The 25,266-nt window shown below is 35.2% G+C and overlaps 2 protein-coding genes, 1 long non-coding RNA gene and 2 pseudogenes across 18 annotated transcripts in view; 4 read left to right on the forward strand and 1 right to left on the reverse strand.

The window, feature by feature from the left end:
• Nucleotides 1-3,432, forward strand: part of LOC107155401 (A disintegrin and metallopeptidase domain 3-like) — an 86,603-nt gene extending 83,171 nt beyond the window's left edge. For 9 of the 16 annotated variants that reach the window (XR_007343689.1, XR_007343693.1, XR_007343692.1 and 6 more), the window contains one exon: nucleotides 684-3,421. Coding sequence is in view for 3 of the 16 variants with exons in the window: in XM_048792730.1 (XP_048648687.1) it covers nucleotides 684-726 (43 nt within the window). In the remaining 13 variants the exon portion in view is untranslated. Of the gene's footprint in view, nucleotides 1-683 lie in introns of all 16 variants that reach the window. The other 7 variants (XR_007343696.1, XR_007343699.1, XR_007343697.1 and 4 more) reach the window with 4 other exon arrangements.
• Nucleotides 3,433-4,958: 1,526 nt separating this feature from the next.
• On the forward strand, nucleotides 4,959-10,625 carry LOC125613199 (annotated as a pseudogene).
• Nucleotides 10,626-10,723: 98 nt separating this feature from the next.
• LOC107155343 lies at nucleotides 10,724-11,739 on the forward strand (annotated as a pseudogene).
• Nucleotides 11,740-13,953: 2,214 nt separating this feature from the next.
• Nucleotides 13,954-22,114, reverse strand: LOC125613204. Its single transcript, XR_007343703.1, has 3 exons — nucleotides 21,948-22,114; nucleotides 17,492-17,495; nucleotides 13,954-13,987 (listed from the first exon to the last, which is right to left on the reverse strand). It is a non-coding gene; the product is annotated as an uncharacterized LOC125613204 (long non-coding RNA).
• On the forward strand, nucleotides 14,213-15,627 carry LOC125613200 (non-histone chromosomal protein HMG-17-like). Its single transcript, XM_048792748.1, has one exon. The coding sequence runs from the start codon at nucleotides 14,436-14,438 to the stop codon at nucleotides 14,706-14,708; it is 273 nt and encodes a 90-aa protein (XP_048648705.1). The 5' UTR covers nucleotides 14,213-14,435; the 3' UTR covers nucleotides 14,709-15,627.
• Nucleotides 22,115-25,266: the final 3,152 nt, after the last annotated feature.

Genomic DNA, 25,266 nt, shown 5'->3' on the forward strand with positions numbered 1-25,266 from the left:
TCCATCTTTTAGTCTCTCCAGATGTCAGTCTTTGTAATATTGGATATTAGAGCATTTATTTTGTCACCCAACTCTTAGATTTGTTTAGAACCATTAAATAAGAGATAAAACACACATGAAAGCTCACTTCAACTTTCTAGCAGTTAAATATCCTTCATGTCCCTGGAGACCCAGAACAATTGAAGCAGCTCAATAAATCCTCAGTCCCTTTCAGATAGAAAACCATGTTGACCATGATTGTTTTAGGGAGGATCTGTCAAATTTCCAAGCAACACCAAATTCCTTGCATTGACAGTTAAGTTGTGCTAAGGAGATCAACAGAGACAGTTCTGAAAGAAATGATAATTTTAGAATTTGAAAATGTTTGTATAAATTATATTTTTCAATATGTATAATATTACAATAGATATATTAATCTGCCATACAGACAAATTAAAATAATGGATGGATAGGTTTTTAGTTTGATATTTTAAAGAAATGCTTTACATCTTTGAAAGTTAGATTAGCATTTGCAAAAGACAAAACTGTAGATGTTTGAATGGGATATGAAATGCTAAGACAGTGCTAGTACATATTCATTGACTATTTAGCATAAATCTAAATTTTTGTTACTTTTTTTGTTTTTGTTTTTGCTTGATTACTTGTTTTCTAACTTTAAAGGAAATGCTATTTCTTTTATACAGATCTACAATGGAAGACAGCAATACTAACAGCACCGAGTCATAGAGGTAAAAATGATTGAAAAAATTATATTGTTAACAAAAAGATACAATTTATAAAGTAAATTTTTATTGTTAACAATATCTTAGTATGACAACACTATTATTCAGGTGGTGTCATCTTGATTTCTATGTTTCAAATGCTAAAATAAGGCTAAGTTAAAACATTTGATGTTAATTTTGTATCATATTAATGTAACAATATTTAATGTAAACAAATTCTAGCCAGAAATTTATCAAGTTAATTACTTATAATAAGAAATACTTTAAAGAAATCTCTTTAATGAATAATAATACCTTCTGTTTCCTCACATAAGGCTCCAGGTGACAAATTGACAAAAGAGATTCTCTCTTCACCTTTATATTTCTTCCTCACTAAGACTCCATGTATCTAACTTTATTTTAAAAGGAGGAAATGGAACATGAGGAATAATTTAAATAAGATTTTCATGAAATATATAGTGGTCAGAATGCAGAATTTAAACCCTTAAGGGCAGTTTTGAAACAAATAGCCTAACATGTGATTGTGGCTAAGGGATGGAACTGGCTTTGATTGAGGACCTCTGAGATCCCAGGAAGACTGCCAGCTGTACTCTCCCTCCAATGTAGAGAGAAGGTTTTTACAATGAGAAAATGTAGGGATCCAAATATATTATTAAAGTTTTATTTCAAATATGTAAAAAATGATTATTTTATATATCAGTCCTATCACTGGTAGTCATCACAAAAATTCATAAGTTCAACAAAGCAAGAGAGTTTGCCTAATTGTCTGCTGTTCGTTCATACCTCACTTTGACTGATGGTCAAGTCAATGGTTTGCTGTTTTCTGTGTTACCAAGTATTGGGGGTTGGTGACATTCAAGGTTCTTTGAAGGTTCTTTATTTAAAATTTTAAAAATCTCATTATTAATCCTGCTGCCCGTCACTTGACAGCAGTTCTAAACCAGATACCCAGACTTTCCTAGAGATAAATATAGACCTTTATCTTTTTGTGGCTGTATAGCAAGGCTCTTTTATACAACATGTGGCTCCATATGTGTATCTGAGAAATAGCTGCTCATGGATGATTCAGTGTGAAAATAAGTCAGAATGTTTGACGAGTAAGAAGGATGATAGTTCATCTGCATAGGAGCTGCATAGGAAAGTGGGCTATCACTGTGATTAGGTCAGAAAAGTCAAACTCATTCAGGGTCTTGGAGCTCTGGAGGACAGTGTCTTTTCCTGACAGGAAAAGAAAGTAATGATCAGAGGATTCATATTATAAGCATTAAACTTACCTGTTGAGAGAGTAGGGTTTAAAAACTGTTTATTATGGCAGGGATAAGAGAGAAACTACTACAGTACTTCAGATCAGGGTGATAAGGATATGTTAGTGATAAAGTTTGAAGGTAAATGTATTGGCAGCCTAAGAAAAAGTGAAAAATGTAGACATAAAGCAGAATAAGAACCTGGCTAAATTGTAATTTCAGAAAAGTATTAAAATGAAAATTAACAGCCCTGTTACCAAAATTTTCTCTCTTAACTAAAGGTTTTTAAAATTCACTTGTGACTACTGGGAGAGAAAACCTGCATAGCTAATCTTGAGTCAAGACATGTATTGATATGACATGATAAGGAGTCTAATTTTATCAGATATGAAAAGAGACATAAAGTGTTTCTGTTATTGTAAGAGGAGGAATTCACGTGGTATAGTTGATAGTCTACAACTTTCTCTAACATAAACTACAATAAAATGGATTCACTCAGACTTGGAGACTAGTAAAGTAGGTAAGAGACAGTTTCTAGACAGTTCCATACTAGGAAAGATATGGTACCAGCAAGATTGAAAAACAGGAAAAGAAAAGGTTCAAGAGACAAGAAATGGGTGAATCAATTAGTGTGCTGACTGGTTGTATGTATATGACTTAGAATAAACAATGAAGACCTCAACATTTCTTCCAGAATGGATATTGACATATTTTATTGATGACACAGTGTATAGTAATAGGTGAAGACTCAGGTTGGAGTTTGGGTGATAAGGTGGACAGCAGCAAAGAATGACTTTCGTTTTGAATATTATGGGAGGACAACTACTGAAGATGCACAGAGCATTTTTGGATGTACTCTTTCTTTGCTGATAAAGAGCGACAAATTGATAGTAACTCTTCTATCTACTTGCCCATCTATATTGTTTTTTTCCCTCCTTTTTCTTGCTGTTTTCCTTTCACTCATGTCAAGTTTAGAGAGTATAAATAAAACATGAATTTCATAACATTTCCTTTTTTTGCATGTGTCAGAAACTATTCCTAGAAGAAAAACTTTATAAATTTCCTGGATAACAGGCACATATTACTACAATATCCCCAGTGCCATGTCATGCTAATTAATCACCATACTTGAGGTTGCATAGTGAAATTAGATAGTTACTATTAACAAGAAAAATATAACTTTTGCTTTTCTGTATTTCTTTTTCAACAGTAATTAGGTAACAATATCAAAAGCCATCTGCAAAAAGGATATTACCAAGAAACTCACTGTTAACTGGCCTGATGCAAAAATGAAACCATCTGTTTTTCTCTCCTTTTGTTATGGTACACAGCATTCAGTGTAACAAACCAAAATAAACCCTATGACTGAAAGCATGCAACCCTGTATTTGTTTATTTGGAAGTAAGCAGCCTTGCCTCTTTTTAACCAGGGAGACTATAACATTCTAGCTGAAATATTCCACTGTCACTGCCACTCTGAGATGGCCATGGTCATGTTAACTGCTTCCATCTCTAGACAGGACACCACAGCCCCCACCTCTGCAATGGCTCATGATTCCTCTGCTCCATCCATGGTAGGCTTTGGGATATTAAAAAGGAGCATCAATAAATAAGGCTACCTCCCAAGACCCCCAGACAGTCACTAGCGTTCTTTCTGTCTTAAAGGGATTGCTCAAGGTGTCTGGCCATAAGTACCTGTTCCATCTCAAGGTGACGTCTCCTTGGTCCCATTAAAACTGAGATTTTTTTTGTCCCTTTGGGAACTTAAAATTGCTACCTTAATTGGGACCTGGAGAGAACAATTTTAAGGAGGCTCACGGTTGCAGAGGTCTCAGTCCATTTCGCGGAAGAGTGTGGTGGAAGGAAATGGATCATATGATGATCAGGAAGCAGAGAAAGACTCCACTTGGCCAGATACAAAATGTATATTCCAAAGGCACACTCCCAATTCCCCACCTCCTTCAGTCACATTGTCTTTAGTTCCCACTGAGTTAAACCCCATCATGAGATTAATTCACTGATTTAAGGCTCTTATAACCCAATTTTATCTCTGAATGTTCTTGCATTGTCTCATGCATTAGCTTGTGGGGTATACATATCAAGACTATAACATGGCCTATATTTTAACTGAAGCTAAGATCCTATGGGTAAGATTTTCTTGCATCAGTCTTCCCTCTCCCCATCTCCTTGCTGCAGAGATGGGTGCACCTCTGCATTTAAGAAAGCATTTTAATGGTTTATGGAACCACCTGCCCACCTGGAGTCTGAAAAGTACCTAAACTGTCTGTATTAAAAAGGTGATTCTGTGTGAGGGTTGGAAAAACCTCATCACAGAAGGCCTCAGTTTCCTTTTCCAAGTGCTCATTAACTGATGAATGTGTAAACAAACATACAATGGGGTAGTTTTCAGCCATAAAAGTAATGATGCCCTGCTATAACAGGGATGAAACTTGAAATCATTATGTTAAATGAATAAAGACAATCACAAAGACCATGCATCATTCATTTGTATAAAATTTTCATAACAGTGACATCTCTAGATATAAGAATTCATTTGTTGTTTAGGACTAAGGGTGGAAGTCAGGGATGTAGGAATAGTGGAAAAGTGATGACTCTAGTGAACAGGGTTTCTGTGTGTGTGTGTGTGTTGCTGGGAATTGAAACTTGGGTTTTCTTTTTGATGACTTGGACTAAGGAACGTGATTTCTTTTTGTCATATGAATACACTAAAAAAAATTCAGTTGTGTACTTTAAACGAGTGAATTTCAAATACCCTTATATATTAATAAAGGCATTTGAAACACTAATTGGAATGGTGCTTCTACACCCTTCTCCTCATTGCCACTACCTTATTTGGGGCCATGTGGTTCACCCCCAGCTTGATATTAGCAATAACTGTTCAGGAACCAAATGTCTAGGCATCACAGCACCTAATGGATCCAAAGTTTAGTCCTTCCCAGAGGTTAATTTTTCACTTAGTAGAGTAAGGTGTCCTGTGTGAAAAAAGTTTTGAGAGGTAGGGGACAGGTGTGAGCTGGGTTTTGGACACCTGCAGTTTCAGACATTTGTTGGGAAGTTCAGGGAGGCAGTTGCAATCTTCTTCCATGGTGGTGTCACTTCCCCATTTCTCCTGGCCTCATGCCCGTCCCGTCCACACAGCTTCTCAGTACCTAGAATGACCATTAACAAAACGTTAAGGTTAGATTTTAAAACTTTCTTTCCCTTTCCTCCAAGTATAGTCTATCACAATAAAGGCATACAGGTTTTGAAAAATGGTTTTTGAGAACCTTATCAAAATCAATTTCTACTTTCTTGACGTGTTCCTGTTTGCAAAGATAATGTTTTAGTCAGCAGTGCCATGTATTAGGAAATTTCTAGTAATAATAGGTAGTGATATTTAATATCTCCCCTTTCCCTTTATTGCCACCTGAGAAAATAATCTACCAAAAAACTGTAGCATGAACAAATGAAATTACCAAAACCTTACTAGCAGGGCAAATCATGTTTTACCCTACATTGCTACTGAAGGGTTTAAATACTTCACTTTTCACAGCAAGCCATTTGTAAGCAAATGTTTATGCTAGTGTCTGGTTTCCTCCTTCCATTCTGAATATTTAATTTCACTTTATTTTTCATTTCCAGAGTTTCAATTTATACTTTTTTTGTAAGTTCAATTCTCTCATTGATATTCTCTATTGAGAAATGATTTTAATACTTTTTCTGGTTTATATGTGGTTCACCTTTTACTTTTGAAATGATGAAATATAAATAATTCAGATTATCTTTCTATTAAATATATGATCTCCCTCGAGGATACATTCCCTTGATTGTTTTCTTGTGTAATGGCCACTCAGTTGTTTTTCTGCATATCTTTTTTGAAAACTGAAACTGGACATTCAATATAATACAATGTGGTAATTTTGAAAATCAGGTTATCCTGGCTCCCCAGAGACATTTTTTTGTTATTGCTATTTGTTGTAGTTTCTTTTGTGAGTTTTCTGAATTCGTTCTCTGAAGTCTGTATTGGTTGTGTGCATCCACTGAATGATTCTACATGTTATTAATGGTGTGTTAATGATTAGAGAGAGAATTGCTTAAATGCTTGGGCCTGTATGCCTCTCATTATTTGTCAAGGGCCTCTGGACACACATAGAAGCATGCTTTTATTACTCAACCAAGAAATTTTGTATCCTGCTTGCCTTAAGTCTTATGATCATCCAGAGGTGACAGTTTCAGGTTTTATCAGGTCTTTTCTAAACATATACACTTCCCTGTCCATATGCTCAGCCCTCTAGAGTCACAGTAATTTGTCATAGCTCTTCTTCTTAAGTTTCCAGTAAGGCGAATGAGAAATAAAAAGAAAATAGCTACAGTTGTTTTCAAAAAAATGTCCTTGGGAAAAATAGCTTACACACTGAGTCTAGTCTTTTATGATAAAATACAGACAAGCTTGAAGTGGCTCTTCTAGGAATCACAATAGGAGTCATATCCTTAGTATTTTCTAGGCTTGAAAGCCATGCAAATAATATGAAAAATCAAGGGGAAAAGGCATGACAATCTACAACACTTCAACAACTGATCCCATTGACAACAAGTGGAAGAAATATCAGAGAATGAATTTAGAAACTGCATAGTTATAATTGTCGATGAATTAAAAGAAGATGTAAAGAATAAACTAATAAAGGAAGTAAAAATCATTGAAAAGAGCAAACAAACATAAATCCTGTCAATAAAAGGTAAGCCAATCATGATTTCTACAGATTTTTCAGCCTAGATCCTAAAAGCCAGAAAAGCTTGGAATAATATATACCAAGACTGTAAATAAGGGTCTGGGGTTGTGGCTCAGCGGTAGAGTGCTCACCTAGCACGTGTGAGGCCCTGGGTTCAATCCTCAGCACCACATAAAAGTAAATAAAATAAAAGCCATGATCCCTTAAAAAAAAAGACTGTAAATATAAGAGCTGTCAACCAAGATCACTCTAACATCCAACAAATCTATCCTTCAGCTAAGGAAAAGACTCTTCAGAAATAAAAAGTGCCATTAATAAAGTGGAATTAACAGATATTTATAAAATATTTCACCTATCAGCAACCAAATTAATTTTATTCTCAGTGACATATGGAACATTATCAAAGCTATAACCATATTTTATTACATAAATGAAGTCTTAACAAATAAAAAAAAATCCTTGCATCCTACCAGATCATGATAGAATTAAATTAGAAATCAATAACAAAATAGAAACATAAATCATTCAACACCTGGAGATTAAGTAATACACTTTTGAATGATCAATGGATCATAGGAAAACTAAAAAATACTAGATTTAAAAATTTCTTAGAAGCAAATGGGAATAGACATACCACATATCAAAATGTCTGGGATAGTAGGAAAGCAGTTCTCAGAAGAAAGTCTGCATGCTTTATTGTTTTCCATCCTTTCACTTCAGTATGTGGATGTCTTTGCCTTTAAGGTGAGTCTCTTGTAAACAACACATGTTTGAGTCTGGTTTTTAAACCACTCTGCCACTGTGTCTTTTGATTGGAGACTTTGACCATTTAGATTCAGTTTCCTTTCACAGAGGTGACTTTTGGTTCCTTCCATTTTATTTCTAATGCATTGAGTGTCTACATTAAAAAATGAAAGATTCTAGAGAGAGGAAAAAAGCTTATTTCAAAATAATTAGAAGACAGGAAATAAGATCAGAGCTGAAACAAAGTTTTGGGTCAAAAATACGATACAAAGGATCAATGCAACGATGAGTTAGATAAACCCAAAGCCAAACTATCAAGAAGAGAGAGAAGAATAACATTGACAAAATTAGACATGAAAACATAGATATCACCACAGTCATTCTGAAATCCAGAGAATCAGTAGAAACTATTTTGAAATGGCAAGTTTAGAAGTTAGGAATAAATTTCTAGACCCATATAATGTAGTCAAATTGAACCATGAGGACATAGAAAAACTAATAGATCAGTATTAAGCAATGAGAATGAAGCAGCAATTAAAAGTCTTATAACAAAGAAAAACCCAGAATAAGATAGATTCTTAGTAAGTTCTACCAGACCTGTAAAGAACCATGCCAATTTAAAAATACTTTATGAAATAGAAAGGGAGGGAACACTCAGAAATTCATTCTATGAGTCAAGTATCACCTGGATACCAAAATCAGAAGAAGACATACAAAGGAAAGAAACTAGAGATCAATATGTCTAATAAACATAGACTCAAAATTCTTAATATTAGCAAACTGCATTCAAAAACACATTAGGAAATGAACACACCATGATCAAGTGGCTTTTATCCAGGGATGCAAAATTGGATCAACATATGCAAATCAATAATGTAATTCACCACATACATAGAATTAAGCCTAGGAATTGTATGATCACCTTGATAGATGCAGGAAAAGTATTTGTAAAAATCTAGCACCCATTCTAGTTAAAAATGCTAGAGAAACTTGGATTAAAATCCTGATGATTATATGTTCCTTGACTTACTGTGGGGTTACATCTGGTTAAATCCAGCATAAAGTCAGAAACTAGGCTCCTGAGCTTTTGGCAGCTGCTGAGACCCTGGCAGAGGTACCTGAACACATGCGAGGACCTCTGGAGGAAATGAGGCTTTTCCAAGCAGCTCTTGACCAGTCCCGGATCATTGTCTGGGCAAGTAAACTAATTTTAAAGGGTAAAATGTTTGGGCCATTTGTTGGTGATACGAAAAAAAGAGCTGAGGTTAAGAATAGAGTATACATGTGGGAGTTTCACAGCCTCCCTGAACCACCAACCAGGGATCTTGACACAAGGACATTTGGGGAGATTCTAACCATAGCAACCCTCCTGAAAAATCTCCGCAGAAAGTGTACACACGCAGAGGTACACATTGATGATAAAATTCAGACTAACAACAGCAGTATTTCTGATGTGACTGAGATGGAATGTAATTCAGCAGACTTGCATGCCATAAATTGTCTGTTCATTCCAGTTACTGTGGAAATTACTCAATATATAAAGAACACACAGGTTACTCTAACAGATGAGCTTCCTAAAGAGTCATCCAGCAGCACAAACTTTGAGTCTAAGAAAGAGAGGACTGATAATCCACCTGTGCTCCCCAAGATTAAAGCTGAGACAGACTCTGACCCAATGGCACCCTCTTGTTCCTTAAGTCTGCCTCTTAACTATCAACAACTGAGGTGGTGTCTTTCCACAAGGAGAAGAGTGTTTGTCATCAAAGTTCAAACATCAGGACAAGCTTACTCCATTTGCAGAGATTTCAGCAATTGAAATTCCTAAACTAGGTCTCATGTGCATGTCTGCTCTTGCACCTATGTTACTTGTGACCTCCAGTAGGTTTAAAGATGGAACTGCTCTCCATAGCACAGCCCTGCCTTTCGGGACTTTGGGAAACCAAGTGATGGAAAAGCAGAGTGGACAGATACAGCCCTAACTTCCAAGAAACTCAATTTAAAGAGTGGTAGTGACATACCAGCATGGAGTTTGTCTGGGAGAGATGAGAGAGAAACTGGGAGCCCTCCTTGCTTTGATGAATACAAAATATGGAAATAGCGAATAGCCAGTTGCATTTTCAGTAATGTGTGCAACCAGTAGCCACTGGATTTATGTAGCAGTGTCAAACAGAAACTGAGGGTTCAGGCAAGTCTTTGATTCAGTGGGAATCTGTATTGGATCTCAGTGTGCATAAAAGCCTGATAGCAACTCGAAGGCAGGCAGTTGAAAGAAAACCATTTGGTGCAGCCTTTGTGGTGCTGTGAAGAAGCAGCCAATCACCTGCACTCTCCAGGAGGTCCTTCTCCATGAATATAATGGCATCAATTTACCTGTAGAAAATACTTCTGATTGTGACCAGGAGCACAAGTCCTTGTAAATCTAGATGCCCAGTGAGATCCTGATCTTGTTCTTGACTCTGGTTTCTCTGCCCCAGCCTTGAAGTCACCCCCTGAAGTTTGTCCTTCAGTCACCTGCATTACAGATGTCTTCCAGTCAGTTGCCTCCTCTCCTGATCCTCATAGATCCCTCTTCCACTCCACCCTGCCCTCCTGTGTTAACTGTTGCCACTCTGCTCCCTCCACTCCTTCCAACCATCCCTCTCCCTGCCCCTTCTTCTAGTGCATCTCCTCACCCATGTCCCTCTCTGCTCTCCAATGCCACTTCCCAGTCTCCTCTTGCAATTCTCTCCCCAACAGTGTCCCCCTCACACTCTCCCATTCTTCCTGTGGAGCAGCTCATGTCTGCTCCTTCACCTGGTCCTCCAACACTTTCTTCTTCCTCCTCCTCCTCCTCTTCATCCTTCTCTTCATTGTTCTCTTCATCCTCCTCCTCATCCCCTTTGTCACCCCCTCTCTCAGTAGTGTCATGTGTGGTTTCCTCTGGTGATAATATGGAGGCTTCTCTCCCTGCAGTAACTTTCAAGCAGGAGGAACCAGAGAAGGAAGATCTGAAAGCCAGGGAAGAGTCCTAGTGTGTGTTCTATTTGTAAAAAAGAATTTACTGTTTGGGGCAATTTGCGGCAATACCAGTGAGAACTCTACTTAGACAAGGTGTGCACACATCATGAGTTTGAATGTAGGGCACTGAGGCACCAGAACTTCACAGATCCCAACAAGGCCCAAGTAGAGCATATGCATGGATTTCCAGAAGAGATTAATGTCACCATAAAAATAATGGCTTCTGGAATACAGACAAAAGATTCAGATATTTGATTGAGTCTCAATCAGCATTACCCAACCTTTAAACCACCTCCATTCCAGTACTATCACCACAAACCCATGGGTATTCGTGTGACAGTCACAAATTTTACTACCCACAATATTTCGCAGACTTTTACTATTTTTTTTATATTTTTTTTATACTTTTACTATATTTTACTTTTACTACTGCCATTCACTGCACAAAATGTGGAAAAGGTGTTGACAACATGCCTGAGTTACACAACTATATCCTGGCATGAGCCTCTGCAAGTAACAAGAGGTATACACTAAAGAAAAATCTAGTACCATTGAAACAAACTGTGCAGCCCAAAGGCAGCAAAACATCACCAAATAAGCTCAAGTTGAATGCATTGAAGAAAAAAAAATTGTACAGAAAATGATCATAAAAAAAAATCTGCAAAACAAAAGATCAACTTGAGAAGATCCTCAGAGGTCCATGTCTGCCCCTACTGCAGCTAGAAGTTCACTTAACACTGGGAGCCTGAAAAAGTACGCCATGTTCAGCTGCCCCCAGAAACCTCTTTCCTTCCAAAATAAAAGTTTCTCATTCATCCAAGAAAGCGGACACTCATCACCTGCAAGTATCGACAGACATGCCAGCAATAGCCACCGCAGATGGACCGCAGATGCAGAATATGCAAGTGCCCCTAGGAAAGATCTGGGCTCAAAGCTCAGGCCCTGTACAGTGTCCACTGTCCTCCTTGTCCTTCTGGTCCAGGTAGAATGTCAAGTTTGCAGCTTCAGTCAAGTCCAAAAAAACCAAGCCCTATTAGAATGGCCAAAATCACTCACATGGAGGGGAAAAAACCCAAAGCTATGGCCAAGAATCATTCTACTCAACTCTCGAGTAAAATCTCCTGGAGCTTGCACGTGAAGTTGCAAAAAAGCAAAACTGTGTTGCAAAGTAAGTCTATTTGGCAAGTAAGAAAAGAACAGACCTGTATCCGCTATTCTGTACCATTCATTGGTCTATCAGTCAGTCTGTTTGGGTGCCAATACCAGCTGTTTTTGTTAACTGTTGCTCTGTGGTATAGTTTAAGGTCTGGAATAGCAATGCCACCTGCTGCACTCTTCCTGCTAAGGATTGCTTTAGCTATTCTGGATCTCTTATTTTTCCATATGAACTTCATGATTCCTTTTTCTATTTCTATGAGGAATGTCATTGGGATTTTGATCAGAATTGCATTAAATCTGTATACTGCTTTTGAAAGTATGGTCATTTTGATAATATTAATTCTGCCTATCCAAGAGCAAGGTAGATCTTTCCATCTTCTAAGGTCTTCTTTGACTTCTTTCTGTAGAGTTCTGTATTTTCATTATATAGATCTTTCTCTGCTTTCATTGACTCCTAAGTATTTTATTTTCTGAGGCTATTGTAAATGGGGAAGTTTTCCTTGTTTCCCTTTCTGAGGATTTGTCACTGATATACAGAAATGCCTTTGATTTATGGGTGTTGGTTTTATATCCTGCTACTTTGCTAAATTCATTTACTTATTCTAGAAGTTTTCTGGTGAAACTGAAATCACCAGAAATAGAATCATATCATCAGCAAATAGTGCCAATTTGAGTTCTTCTTTTCCTATGTGTATCCATTTCTTTCGTCTAATTGCTTTGGCCAGTGTTTCAAGAACTATGTTAAATAGAAGTGGTGAAAGAGGGCGTCCCTGTCTTGTTCCAGTTTTTAAAGGGAATGCCTTCAATTCTTCTCCATTTTAGAATGATGTTGGCCTGGGGCTTAGCATAGGTAGCCTTTATGATGATGAGATATGTTCCTGTTATCCCTAATTGTTCTAGTGTTTTGAGCATAAAGGGGTGCTGTATTTCGTCAAATGATTTTTTGTACCTATTGAAATGATCATATGATTCTTGTCTTTTGAGTTTATTGATGTGATGAATTACATTTATTGATTTGAGTATGTTGAACCAACCTTGCATCCTGGGATGAATCCCACTTGATCATGGTGCACAATCTTTTTGATATGTTTTGTATTTGATTTGCCAGAATTTTATTGAGAATATTTGCATCTATGTTCACTAGAGATATTGGTCTGAAGTTTTCTTTTTTGATGTGTCTTTGCCTGGTTTTGGAATCAGGGTGATATTGGCCTCATAGAATGAGTTTGGAAGTGCTCCCTCTTTTTCTATTTCCTGAAATAAATTGAAGAGTATTAGTATTACTTCTTATTTAAAGGTCTTGTAGAACTCAGCTGTGTATCCATCCAGTCCTGGACTTTTCTTGGTTGGTAGGCTTCTGATGATGTCTTCTATTTTGTCGCTTGAAATTGATCTGTTTAAATTGTGTATATCATCCTGATTCAACTTGGGCAAATGATATGACTCCAGAAATTTGTTGATGCCTTCAATATTTTCTATTTTTATTAGAGTAAAAGTTTTCAAAATAATTCCTAATTATCTTCTGTATTTCTGTAGTGTCTTTTGTGGTATTGCCTTTTTCATCATGTATGCTGGTAATTTGAGTTCTCTCTCTCCTGTTCATTAGCATGGCTAAGGGTCTCTCAATTTTATTTATTTATTCAAAGAACCAACTTTTTGTTCTGTCATTTTTTTGAGTTGTTTCTTTTATTCAATTTCATTGATTTCAGCTCTGATCTTAATTATTTCCTCTCTTTTGCTGCTTTTGGTGTAGATTTGCTCTTCTTTTTCTAGGGCTCTGAGATGTAATTTTAAGTGATTTATTTGTTGACTTTTTCTTCTTTTAAAGAATGAACTCCATGCAATGAACTTTCCTCTTAAAACTGCTTTCATAGTGTCCCAGAGATTTTGATATGTTGTATCTGTGTTCTCATTCCCCTTTAAAAATTTTTTAATCTCCTCCTTTTTTCTTTGGCATCCCATTGTTCATTCAGTAGCATATTATTTAGTCTCCAGGTGTTAGAGTGTATTTTATTTCTTATTTTATCATTGGTTTCTAATTTCATTCCATTATGATCTGATAGAATGCAGGGTAGTATCTCTACTTTTTTTATACTTGCTAAGAGTTGCTTTGTAGACTAACCCACAAAATTAAAATTATCTTATTTTAAACAAAGGTGCCAAAAACATGCATTGGAGACAAAATAGCCTCTTCAACAAATGGTGCTGGGAAAACTGGAAATCCATATGCAACAAAATGAAATTAAACCCCTATCTCTCACCATACACAAAACTCAACTCAAAATGGATCAAGGACTTAGGAATACAACCAGAGACCCTGCATCTAATAGAAAAAAAAGTAGACCCTAATCTCCATCATGTAGGATTAGGCCTCAACTTCCTCAATAAGACTCCTTGGGGCAAAAATTAAAATCAAGAATCAATAAATGACATGGACTCAAACTAAAATGTTTCTTCTCAGCAAAAGAAACATCTGTGAGGTGAACAGAGAGCCTACATCATGGAAGCAAATCTTTACCCCTCACACATCAGATAGAGCACTAATCTCTAGGGTATATAAAGAACTCTAAAAGTTAAACACCAAAAAAACAAATAACCCTATCAATAAATGGGCCAAGAAAGTGTGAACAGATACTTCTCAGAAGATGATATACAACAAATACATGAAAAAATGTTCATCATTGCTAGCAATTAGATAAATGCAAATCAAAACCACTCTTAAGATTTCATCTCTTGAGCAGTGTGAAGAAGAAGAGTCAAGAATGACCCCTGGACCGATCAAAGCCCTGCGGGCAGCTGCATCCCCACATCCAGCACCTGTGTCCTGCTGCCGTCACCACCATGCCCAAGAGAAAGGCTGAAGGGGACGCTAAAGGAGATATCACCAAGATGAAAGACGAACCACAGAGAAGATCCACAATGTTATCTGCTAAACTTGCTCCTCCAAAGCCAGAGCCCAAGCCTAAAAAGGCCCCTGCAAAGAAGGGAGAGAAGGTACCCAGAGGGAAAAAGGGAAAAGTTGACACTGGCAAGGATGGGAATAACCCTGTAGAAAATAGAGATGCCAAAACAGACCAGGCACAAAGAGCTGAAGGTGATGGAGATGTCAAGTGAAGTGTGTGCATTTTTGATAACTGTGTACTTTTGGTGACTGTACAGTTTAAAATACTATTTTTGTCAAGTTTCATAAAAATGCAGAATTTTGTTTTGCTTTTGTTTTAAGCTATGTTGTTAGCACACAGAACACTTCATTGTTGTTTTTTGGGGAAGGAGTATATGTAACTAGTAGAATGTCTTCAAAGCTGGAATGGTGTGGGGGAAAACACCTTTCCCTTCTAGTTTTGAGAGACTTCCTCTTTGTTCCCAAGAGGAGGGATTACCTGATGTTGGCACACATAGCCAACTTGGCACAAATGCCTTGTGGTATGGAAAAACTCAAACTCATTTTATGTCCTCCTCTGCCTCTCTGCCATCAGCATAGACTTAATTCCCCTAAACTCAGACCTGTTGGGACCTGATTCCCAACAATTGGTTTTACCAGTGTGTGGGGCAATCTGGACTTTCCAGTGATGTCATTGAGAATAGTGTCCCTCAGATCAGCAGTTCCTTTTCTAGATTGTGTATCTTCAGATTAATAATTTTTGCCATTTCCATTTCATTTCCTGACAGTCAGGATCAGCTTGTGAAAAGTTGTTAAACAACATGCTAAATGTGAAATGTCAACCCTCACTCTAAGCTTTCCCTATTTAGAGCATCAAATGAAGACTTCATTGGGTTTTATAGTGGCTTTCTGATTTTGGTAGTCCATCCAAGAAGGGAGTTTGAAACTTGTTGTGTACTGTTAACGATTGTCTGCCCATGTCCTGCCTGAAATACCATGATTGTTTATGAAAAGTATCTTTAATAGAACTGGATACAGTTTGAAAAGAAAAATTTTAACTCACTTCAGTCAGAATGCAGCTATTATGCATACAAACAACAATAACTGTTGGCAAGGATGTGGGGGAAAAAAGGTACACTCATACACTGCTGGTGGGACTGTAAATTGGTTCAGCCAATATGGAAAGCAGTATGGAGATTTCTTGGAAAATTGGGAATGAAACCACCATTTGACCCAGCTATCCCTCTCCTCAGTCTATACCCAAAGGACTTAAAAACAGCACACTACAGAGACACAGCCACATCAATGTTTATAGCAGCACAATTCACAATAGCTAAACTGTGGAACCAACCTAGATGCCCTTCAATAGATGAATGGATAAAAAAAAAATGTGGCATGCATACACAATGGGATATTACTCAGCAATAAAAGAGAATAAAATCATGGCATTTGCAGGCAAATAGATGAAGTTAGAGAAGATAATGCTCAGTGAAGTTAGCCAATCCCACAAAACCAAATGCTGAATGTCTTCTCTGATATAGTGGAATAGGTAGAGGGAGCATGGGAGAAATAGAGAACTCTAGATAGGACAAAAGGGTGGGAGGGAAAGGGAGGGGGCATGAGGTTAGAAATGATGGTGGAATGTTTATTATCCAAAGTACATGTATGATGGTGGTCATTATTATCCAAAGTACTTGTATGAAGTCACGAATTAGTGTGAATACACTTTTTATGCAACAAGAGATATGAAAAATTGTGCTCTATATATGTAATAAGAATTGTAATGCATTCTGCTGTCATATACAAATAAAAAAATAAAATTTTATCAATAGTAAAAAAAAAAGAAAAAGAAAAAGAAAGAAAAGAACAGACCTACCTGTTCAATGTAAAATCTAGAGATCAGATGCAGGGGTGTTGGGGGTGTGGGCAGGAGGATCAGAGGAAGCCTTCAAATGGCAGCTGCAGGGGACCTGAGTGAAAGTAGGAGAGAGGATAGAAGTGCCAGGCAGGAGCTTCCCATAGAAAGGCCCCCCAAACAAAACAAACATTAATTTACTAAAAGATATTACATGTTCAACCAAGCACTACTGCAAAGCATTAGGAAATCTACCAAGCTTGCAAAACCAGTTGAAGCTGATTCAAAAATTGTAACAGCTGATTGTGGGCAGGTTTCTTGTTGCCCTGGTTAGAGTCAGGCATATGCTTCTTCAGTGGTGTCCAGTATGTGTGCTGGGCTCCCAAGTGACTGAGATCCATAAGATAAGGGCCCTGTAAGATGGGCTAGATGAACTGGCTCCCTGTCATGGGACTGACTTAGATGTGAGTGTGGCCCTTGATTTTGGCACAAAGCAGAGAAGGGAATGATCTGAACTGAACCTTGCAAAGCAAGTTCTCTTTCATCAGTACTTTGTCATAGATTTCAAGGATGACAGATTCTGATGCACTCTTTTTAAAACTTTTCCTCACACATCAGCTCTTGATGCCTTTCTTCTAAAAGAATCATAAAGAGAGGCATTAAGCTGATCTTCTGTCCTCTCCCCCTTTTTTAAAAAAATCACAAGCAGATTGCCAGCATAACTGAGAGGAAAACAGATTGAATATAGACTCTATTTTAGGCCTTTTTTAGTGTTATGTTTATATATCTAGATAGACATTATCATCTCAGATGGTTATCTGGCACTAATTTATAACTATTGTGAGAGACTATGAAGCAATATACCTATGCATAGATGCATCCAGACCTGTATAGATATGTGTCTTTGATACCTCTGGTTACCAGTGATAAGTTCTGCTTCCTCATGTGTTGAAATATAACATTAGAGGAGTACACAGAGGGGAGCACATAAAGCAGGGCTTACTTAAAAAGGTGTAACATAGACTTCTCTTGAGAGGGAGAAGAAGGCTGTAACTGGCAGCCTGGTATCCCAAGATGTGAGAGCATTCTGTCTTTTTTATATGATCTTGAATTCCTTTGTTCTTCTACTCTCTTCCCATTATCTCTCTCCTTCCTGCTTACCTGACTATGCCCAGGAGATGCTCCAGGAGAATGGCTAAAAGGCGAGAAGCAGATGGACAGGGGAAGGGCCAAATGGAATGATCAGGGAAGGAAGTGGGCATTAACTAACAACTTTTATAGCTCTCTGTAGGGAGGGACAATCCCTGAGACAGGTTACCTCAGCAACAGGTTGGCGCAGGGGCAGGTTATCTTAAGAAGGGTGGAGAAAGGGCTCTGAAGGTATTAACATTTGAATCCCTTCATTCTCTGAATCCCACCCTTGCCAATCTGCCTGTCTAATTCTGGCTTCATTTATGCATAGGTATAAATGAATTTACATACCAGGTTTTACACTGAAGTCTCTAGCAGAGATTAAAAACAACAAATTGGCTTCTGCCAAAGTATATGAGTATCATTTCTCCAATTGTTTTTAAGCCTTGTCCCAAATTAGTGACTGGATTGATAAAAAATGGCTAGATTTTATTCATACTTTTTTTGTTCTCAATTTTAAAAGGAATCTAACTCTTAAAATTGTAGTTTAATACTTGATTGAGTTTGTGCCACTTTAACCCTTTCACTATTATTCACATTTTGTTACATTTCTGTTTTGTTGAAATATTGTATAAAGCATTTGTAGCAGTTTAAAAGTAAAATATTTAAAATTATTTAAATTGTTTGGATGTTTTAATTGTATTATATGTGATTTACATTTTGCATTTTTTTAGATTGTTAATCTGAAGGGTCTTTCTATATGAAGTTTGCTGTTATTTTCTTGCTTCTTGTTGGAGAGTGCTATAAAAAACTATTCTAATAAGAACATTGAAATTTACAATTTGACATAAAAAAGAATTATAAAAAATATAAATAAACAACGCAACATGATTACTTCTGAAGTTCAAAAGTGGAAGCAACTGATCCCAAAGATACTGAAGTTCATAAAATGTCAGATGAAGAATTCAAAAGAATAATTATGAAAAGAGGAGGGAATTCTACAAGAATAATGTAAAACGATTGAGTAGATTAAGAAAGACACAATGGATATAAACAAAGTCTAATAAAAAGAGATTTTGAATAACAATCAAATAGAAAATTTGTTAATTAAATATGATCTGTTCATATATATATATATATATATATATAGAAAGAGAAACACAAACACACATATATATGTAAATATGAATTATATAAATTAGCACCAATTAATGTACATAAACCAACAAACACAGATAAGTCACTACAAGCATCAATAGAAATACCTTCCCTTAATATTTTCTACTTCTTGAAGAAGATGTTGGAACTGTTAAGAAAGTGCTTCATAGGAAAGATTTTTTAGTTCTTTGTATATCCCAGATATTAATATTTTACCTGAGATTCAGATGGCCAAAACTTTCTCTCATTCTCTAGGTGAGAGATAGAGGCTTAATTTCATTTTGATACCTATGGGTTTCCATCTTTGTGAAGGCCAGCTCAGTGGGCCAGATTGGCTGGTTCTTCCTCGTGGCTGTGATGTACATTACTAGAGCTGATGTTTATGCTGCTTGGATTCCTGAGTGCTTCTTTCCTGGAAAATTTGATATAATATTCCAGTCCCATGAGATTGTCCATGTTTTGATGGTGGCATCAGCCTTTGTGCATTTCTATGGAGTCTCCAATCTTCAGAAATTCCATTGTGGCCTAGAATGTGGTTGTACTGATGACTCCCTTCTTTCTACCTTGAGGTGGAGGAGAAACTTTCCAAGTGCTTAAAAAAAAAAAATATATATATATATATATATATATATAAAATTAATATAATTTTATATAATTTTATTAATATAATTAATATAATTAATTATAATTAATATAATTTTATATAATTAATATAATTTTATATAATTATATAAAAAAATATATATATATATATATATATATATTTTTTTTGCTGAAGTGAGAGAAAGAGTCTGAGCTGTCTGTTTCTAGAAGAAACCTCTTAGAGATTTCAGTACCAGTTAAGCTTTAGCTCGCTCTCACAGGTACTGGGCAATAAATTTTCTATTTCTATTCCCCTAACTGGGGAGAGTAAGGATGATCATCCCCCTTCTAAGCAATCAACCTCCTCAGCAAGACAACTACTGGTCCTTCACAGAGATAGTATTTCAAAACTCATTTTGAGATTTTAACTCATCCTACAACAATTTTGGGAAAAATTAATGGACTTTGACTCTTTAGAACTTCTGTTTTGTTGTTTTTCTGAAAGAAAATGTCCATCCCTTATTTCTGTCCTTACTTTGTAACCTGTCTTATAACAGGACATCCATTTTTGTAGCACACTTTCCAAAAATAATTGTAAATGGACCTATCTTACTAGGGTTTAGATCTGCTTACATAGCAGGAAGATTAAAGACAACAACTTTTATGTGGCCCAGCTTATCATGGAAGTGTGTCCAAGCATCAAATAACTTGAGTTTTAATTTATTTTCTTGGCAGAGTAATGTAAAACTGGGGAAAATATTTAATATTTAATGCTAAGCTTTAAAAAGAAATCTGCTATCATTGCTATGTATCTTCATGCAAAGACTGTGAGGATAATAAAGAAACATACAATAGACACTTGACATTCAAAGGAAAAAATAAAAAAGAAAAGACACGGACTAGTGGAAAGGATTAAAAAACAAGATCTAACCATATGCTGTTTGCAAGAGACTCATCTCATGGTCAAAGAACCTTACAGGCTGAAGTAAAAGGATAGAAAAAAATATTTCATACAAATAGAGTTTGAAAGCAATAATAATATTTGATAATATTAGTACAATAATAATATTTAATAATTTCAACATACCTTCATCACCAATAGGTAGGTCATCAAAGCATAAAATCAAAAAAGATTTATCCAACCTAAATAATACTACAAATACACCTAATATACACATACAGAATATTTCACTCCCAAACACCTGAATTCACCATCATTTCAGCTTATGGAATATATTTGAAAAGAGATCATATTCTAGATTACAATAAAAGTCTTAGCAAATACAAAAAGATTAATATAATCCCATGCATTATATCAGACCATGATGGAATAAAACTAGAAATCAACATCAAGAAAGATAATAGAAACCACATAAACACATGGAGATTAAACAAAGCTCTTTTGAATGAAAAATGAATCAAAGAAGAAATAAGAGGAGAAATAAAAAATTCACAAATATATGAAGACAAAGATACAACATATCAAAATTTTGGGAACAGTGTGAAAGCAGCACTAAGAAGAAAATTATTGCACTGAGTGCCTATATTTAAAAAATACAGAGAACCTAAGAAAATAAGCTTATGCCCTATGTCATAGCTTTAGGAAAGAAAAGAACAGAATTACTCCAAATTCAGTATAAGACAAAAAATAATAAAAATAGGAGGCAAAATTAATGCAATTCAGAATAAAATAACAATGCACAATATCAGCAGAACAGAGTAGGTTCTTCAAAAAGATAAGTGTGATTGATAAATCCTTAGCCAAACTAAAGAGTGAGAAGAATCAAATCAACCAGATCAGAGATGAAAAGGATGATATCATCACAGACACTTCTGAATCAAGAAGATAATTAGAAATATATTTAAAATGTTTCTTTATATATTTAAATATATATATATATATATATATATATATATATATATATAAGTGCAAATATTTAAATATGTATGTATATATTTAAATGCAACTGGGTCAACAAATTGGCGCAACTCAAAATGCAATCTTGAGTCAACAAATTATAAAATCTAGAAGACAGATTTCTAGATACATGACAGATTTCTAGAAATTACTAGATATTGGACAACCTGCCCAAACAGAATCAAGAAGGTATAAAAATGTAAACAGATCAATATCAAGTAATACAATTTAAAAAGCAGTTAAAAGCTTTCCAACAACAAGAACAACAAAAAACTCAGGACCTGATGGATTCTCAGCAGAGTTGTACCTTTATAGGCAGAATTAATATTATCAAAATGGCCAAACTACCAAAAGGGCAATCCAGATTTAATGCAATTCCTATTAAAATTCCAGTGATCTTATTCATAGAAATAGAAAAAGCAGTCATGAAATTTATTTGGAAAAGTAGGAGACCCAGAATATTCAAAGGAATCCTTAGTGAGAAAAATGAAGCAGAAGGCATCACTATAAGCATACCTTGAATTAATCTACAGAACTATAGTAACAAAAATGGCATGTTATTGGCACAAACAGAAATGAAGATCAAAGGAATAGAATAGAAAATATAGAGACAAACCTATAATATATACAGTTATCTCATAATAGACAAAGTGCCATAAACATACATTGGAGAAAAGGTAACCTCTTCAAGGAATGGTGCTCAGAAAACTAGAAATCTATATGTAGTAGAATGAAATTTACCCTCTATCTCTCACCTTGCACAAAATTCAACTCAAAGTGGATGAAACATTTAGGCTTACTAGAAGTGAGCCCAACTAATATTCCAACAGCACAAGAAGTAATATCAAGAATCAGTAAAAGGGATTGTAATCAAACTATAAAGCTTCCTCACAGCAAAGGAAACAATCAAGAACCTGAAGAGAGAGCCTACAGAATGGGGGAATATTTTTGCCACCTGCACCTCAGATAGAGCATTAATCTCTAAAATATATAAAGAACGCAAAAATCTTAACACCAATAAAACAAATAATTCAATCAATAAATGCGCAAAGGAACTAAACAGGCACTTCACAGAAGAAATATGAATGGTCAACAATTATATAAAAAATGTTCAACATCACTGGAAATTAGAGAAATGAAAATTAAAACTACAAAAAGATTCCATCTTACTCTAGTCAGAATGGCAATTATTAAGAATACAAGTAACAATAAATGTTGGTGAAGGTGTTGGGGAAAAGTTCCACTCATACGTTGTGGTGAGACTGCAAATTAGTGCAATTACTCTGGAAAGCAGTATGGAGATTCCTCAGAAAATTTGGAATGAATCACCATTTTATCCAATTTTCCCACTCCTCAGTATATACCTAAAGGACTTAAAATCAGCATAGTTCAGTGACATAGTCACATCAATGTTTATAGCACTCAATTCACAGTAGCAAAGCTAAGGAACCAACCGAGATGCCTTTCAATAAATGAATGGATAAAGAAAATGTGAGATATATATATATATATATATATATATACACACACACATACATATATATATATAAAGAAATAATTGCTCAGCCATAAATAAGAATGAAATTATGGCATTTGCCAGTAATGGATGGATCTGGAGACTGTCAGGCTAAGTGAAATAAGTCAGTCCCCCCAAACCAAAGGCCAAATGTTCTCTCTGATGTATGGATGAACCCACAACAAGGAAAGGGTGGAGTGGGAAGAATAGAAGTTAATTGGATTAGACAAAGGGGAATGAAGGGAAGGAACAGGATTGGAAATAGGAAAGACAGTAGGATGAATTGAATATAATTTTCCTATGTTCTTATGAGTACATGACCAGTGAAGCTTCATATTCTCTACAACCACAAGAATGGGAAGATATACACTATGTATGTATAATACATCTAAATATACTCTACTGTTTTGTGTATTTAAAAAGAACAAATAAAAAAGTATATAAATAAAAAATTTTAAAAAACTCAAAAATTAAAAAGGAAAATTTAAGAAGTGCTCAATGGGCTAAAATGTTGATATATTCAAGTTTAATATAGTTTGCAACTAATAAGACACATGTGTGATACATTGAAAGCAAGGAGTGTCATAAGTAAGATCAAAGTTAATTATGTTTACTCTAATTTACTGCTTCACATAGTGTTTACGAACAGCAGATTTTTGGAAAGCAAAACCCAGCACTGGACATTTAAGGGATAGCCAATTTGAAAGAAGCTGCTAAATTTTAGAAATTTTGTTAAAATTCTTATAGAAATCAGAAACTCTAAATTGTCTTGAAGGAATCCAAATAACTTTGTTTGTGTGTTAGACAAAATAAGGCACTGATCCAGAAAATCACCTGCTCATATAATAGTAGAATTCAGAAAGTTCAGCACTTATATTACTTGTCAAACTATTGCTGTAAAATAATTCATGCTAGCTCAGCAGGTTTATGATATGACATTATGTCTAGAGTTGGGTCATCTTCAAACAACTTCAAATTGTTTTTGTGGTTAATTTTGGTAGATACACAGTGCTCAAAGAGTAGAATTTAGAAGTATAAATTGTGATCTGAGAGGAAGAGTTGAAAAATTCTAAATGTGGTAGAAATAGTATTGGGGTTAAAGTGAGCAGGGATTTAAAGACTATATAATATTTTAGATAAAAATTCATGAAACATTCAATGGAGAAAAAAAACATTATTTTTTTTCCCTTTAGAACCATGAAATAGGAGTTGTTTTTCCAGGTTGCTATTACCCTGTCCAGGATTGTCCACATGCTATTGCCCTAAGAGGCAGCTGGCCATAGTAGAGGTGAACATGAATTTGCACCTGTGTCTTCATGCTTTGTTTTAAGAGTCCCTGACTTTCCAAATACCTACTGACTGGAGCAATGCTTATGTGGATTTTGGAATTCAGCAGCCTGTGATAAATTTAAGATCTAGTATTAGAACTTAGGTGTAAATTATTCAAAGTTTGGCTTGGGAAACAGGTGGCCCCACTAAATGAGGTCATTGACTTGACATCCACCTCTATCTAATATGAAAAAAACAGTAACAAAATAAAATGAAATTACTAAGTAGTAAATTTACAGCCAACTAAAAACTGATGAGGCTATGTGAATTCTATTATAAACAATGCTAACAAAAGTTTTGGGCCATAAAAGGAATAATAAAAAAATTAGCTTTAATTTTTAACTATAAAGCTTTATGTAATGTTCCACACTGTTTCCTTTAATATGATAATATTTCATATTACAGGTTCAAACAGAAAATGAGGAGGTCTTTAAAAAGAAATAACAATTTAAGTACAATTGTTTCTTATTGAAAGAGGTTTGAGGAAATCATCTTTAAATAAACATTTGACTATTTAACTGTGCAGTTCCCTAACCCTGTTTTGTTTGGAATAAAGCTCACACTTGATAAATCTCTAATTGTTAAATATATTGAGCAAAAATATTTGGAAAAATGTTTCATACTTGGATTTTTTGTTTTTTTCAATTCTGTGCTTTAAGCTAAAAAAATTAAATTATCACATTTATTTGCTAACTCTATTGAGACCTACACATTACATCTAATTTAGTGTTTTAAAAAATCAATATATAAAAAGAAAGACAACTCCCTTGTGCCTTAGAACTGGTCAAGTTTCTGAAATTTTCTGGAAAAACATAGATATAGGATTACACCTTGATATATATGTGTCAGAAAACCTAAACATATAATATTTTGATTATCCTAGTTTTTAATATTTCATGTATAGGGTATATACTAGGGATATAACTTCCTTTCAAATCTCCTAGCTAAAATATCTACACACAGATATGGATCCAAAATTCATCATTTTTTTTTAGAAATTTCCTGTTAGCTTTAAATATATTTTACTCAAAATCCATTATTTTAAAATTTCCTTACTACGTAGTTTTAGTAATCTATGTAGATATACATAAAATAGATAAGAAAAAACTAAAAAAAATCTTAAATTTTGTTGCCAAACTTCAGAGGTATAAATAAAGATGAATTATCTTTACATTGTCACACTTAACATAGCACAAATCCTGTCTGAAATGATTGAGTATAGGTAGTGTCTCAAGGTTAGGTTCGTTTTTTGGCATTTTTTAAAGATTTTTTTAAAAAATTTTATTCATTCTTTTTAGTTAT

The sequence above is a fragment of the Marmota marmota genome, unplaced genomic scaffold (genome assembly GCF_001458135.2).
Source record: "Marmota marmota marmota unplaced genomic scaffold, marMar, whole genome shotgun sequence".
Taxonomy (NCBI): Eukaryota; Metazoa; Chordata; class Mammalia; order Rodentia; family Sciuridae; genus Marmota; species Marmota marmota.

What these genes read in the sequence shown, in the direction of transcription:
- LOC125613200 (XM_048792748.1), top strand. Translation starts at nt 14,436, where the DNA reads ATGCCCAAGAGAAAGGCTGAAGGGGACGCTAAAGGAGATATCACCAAG.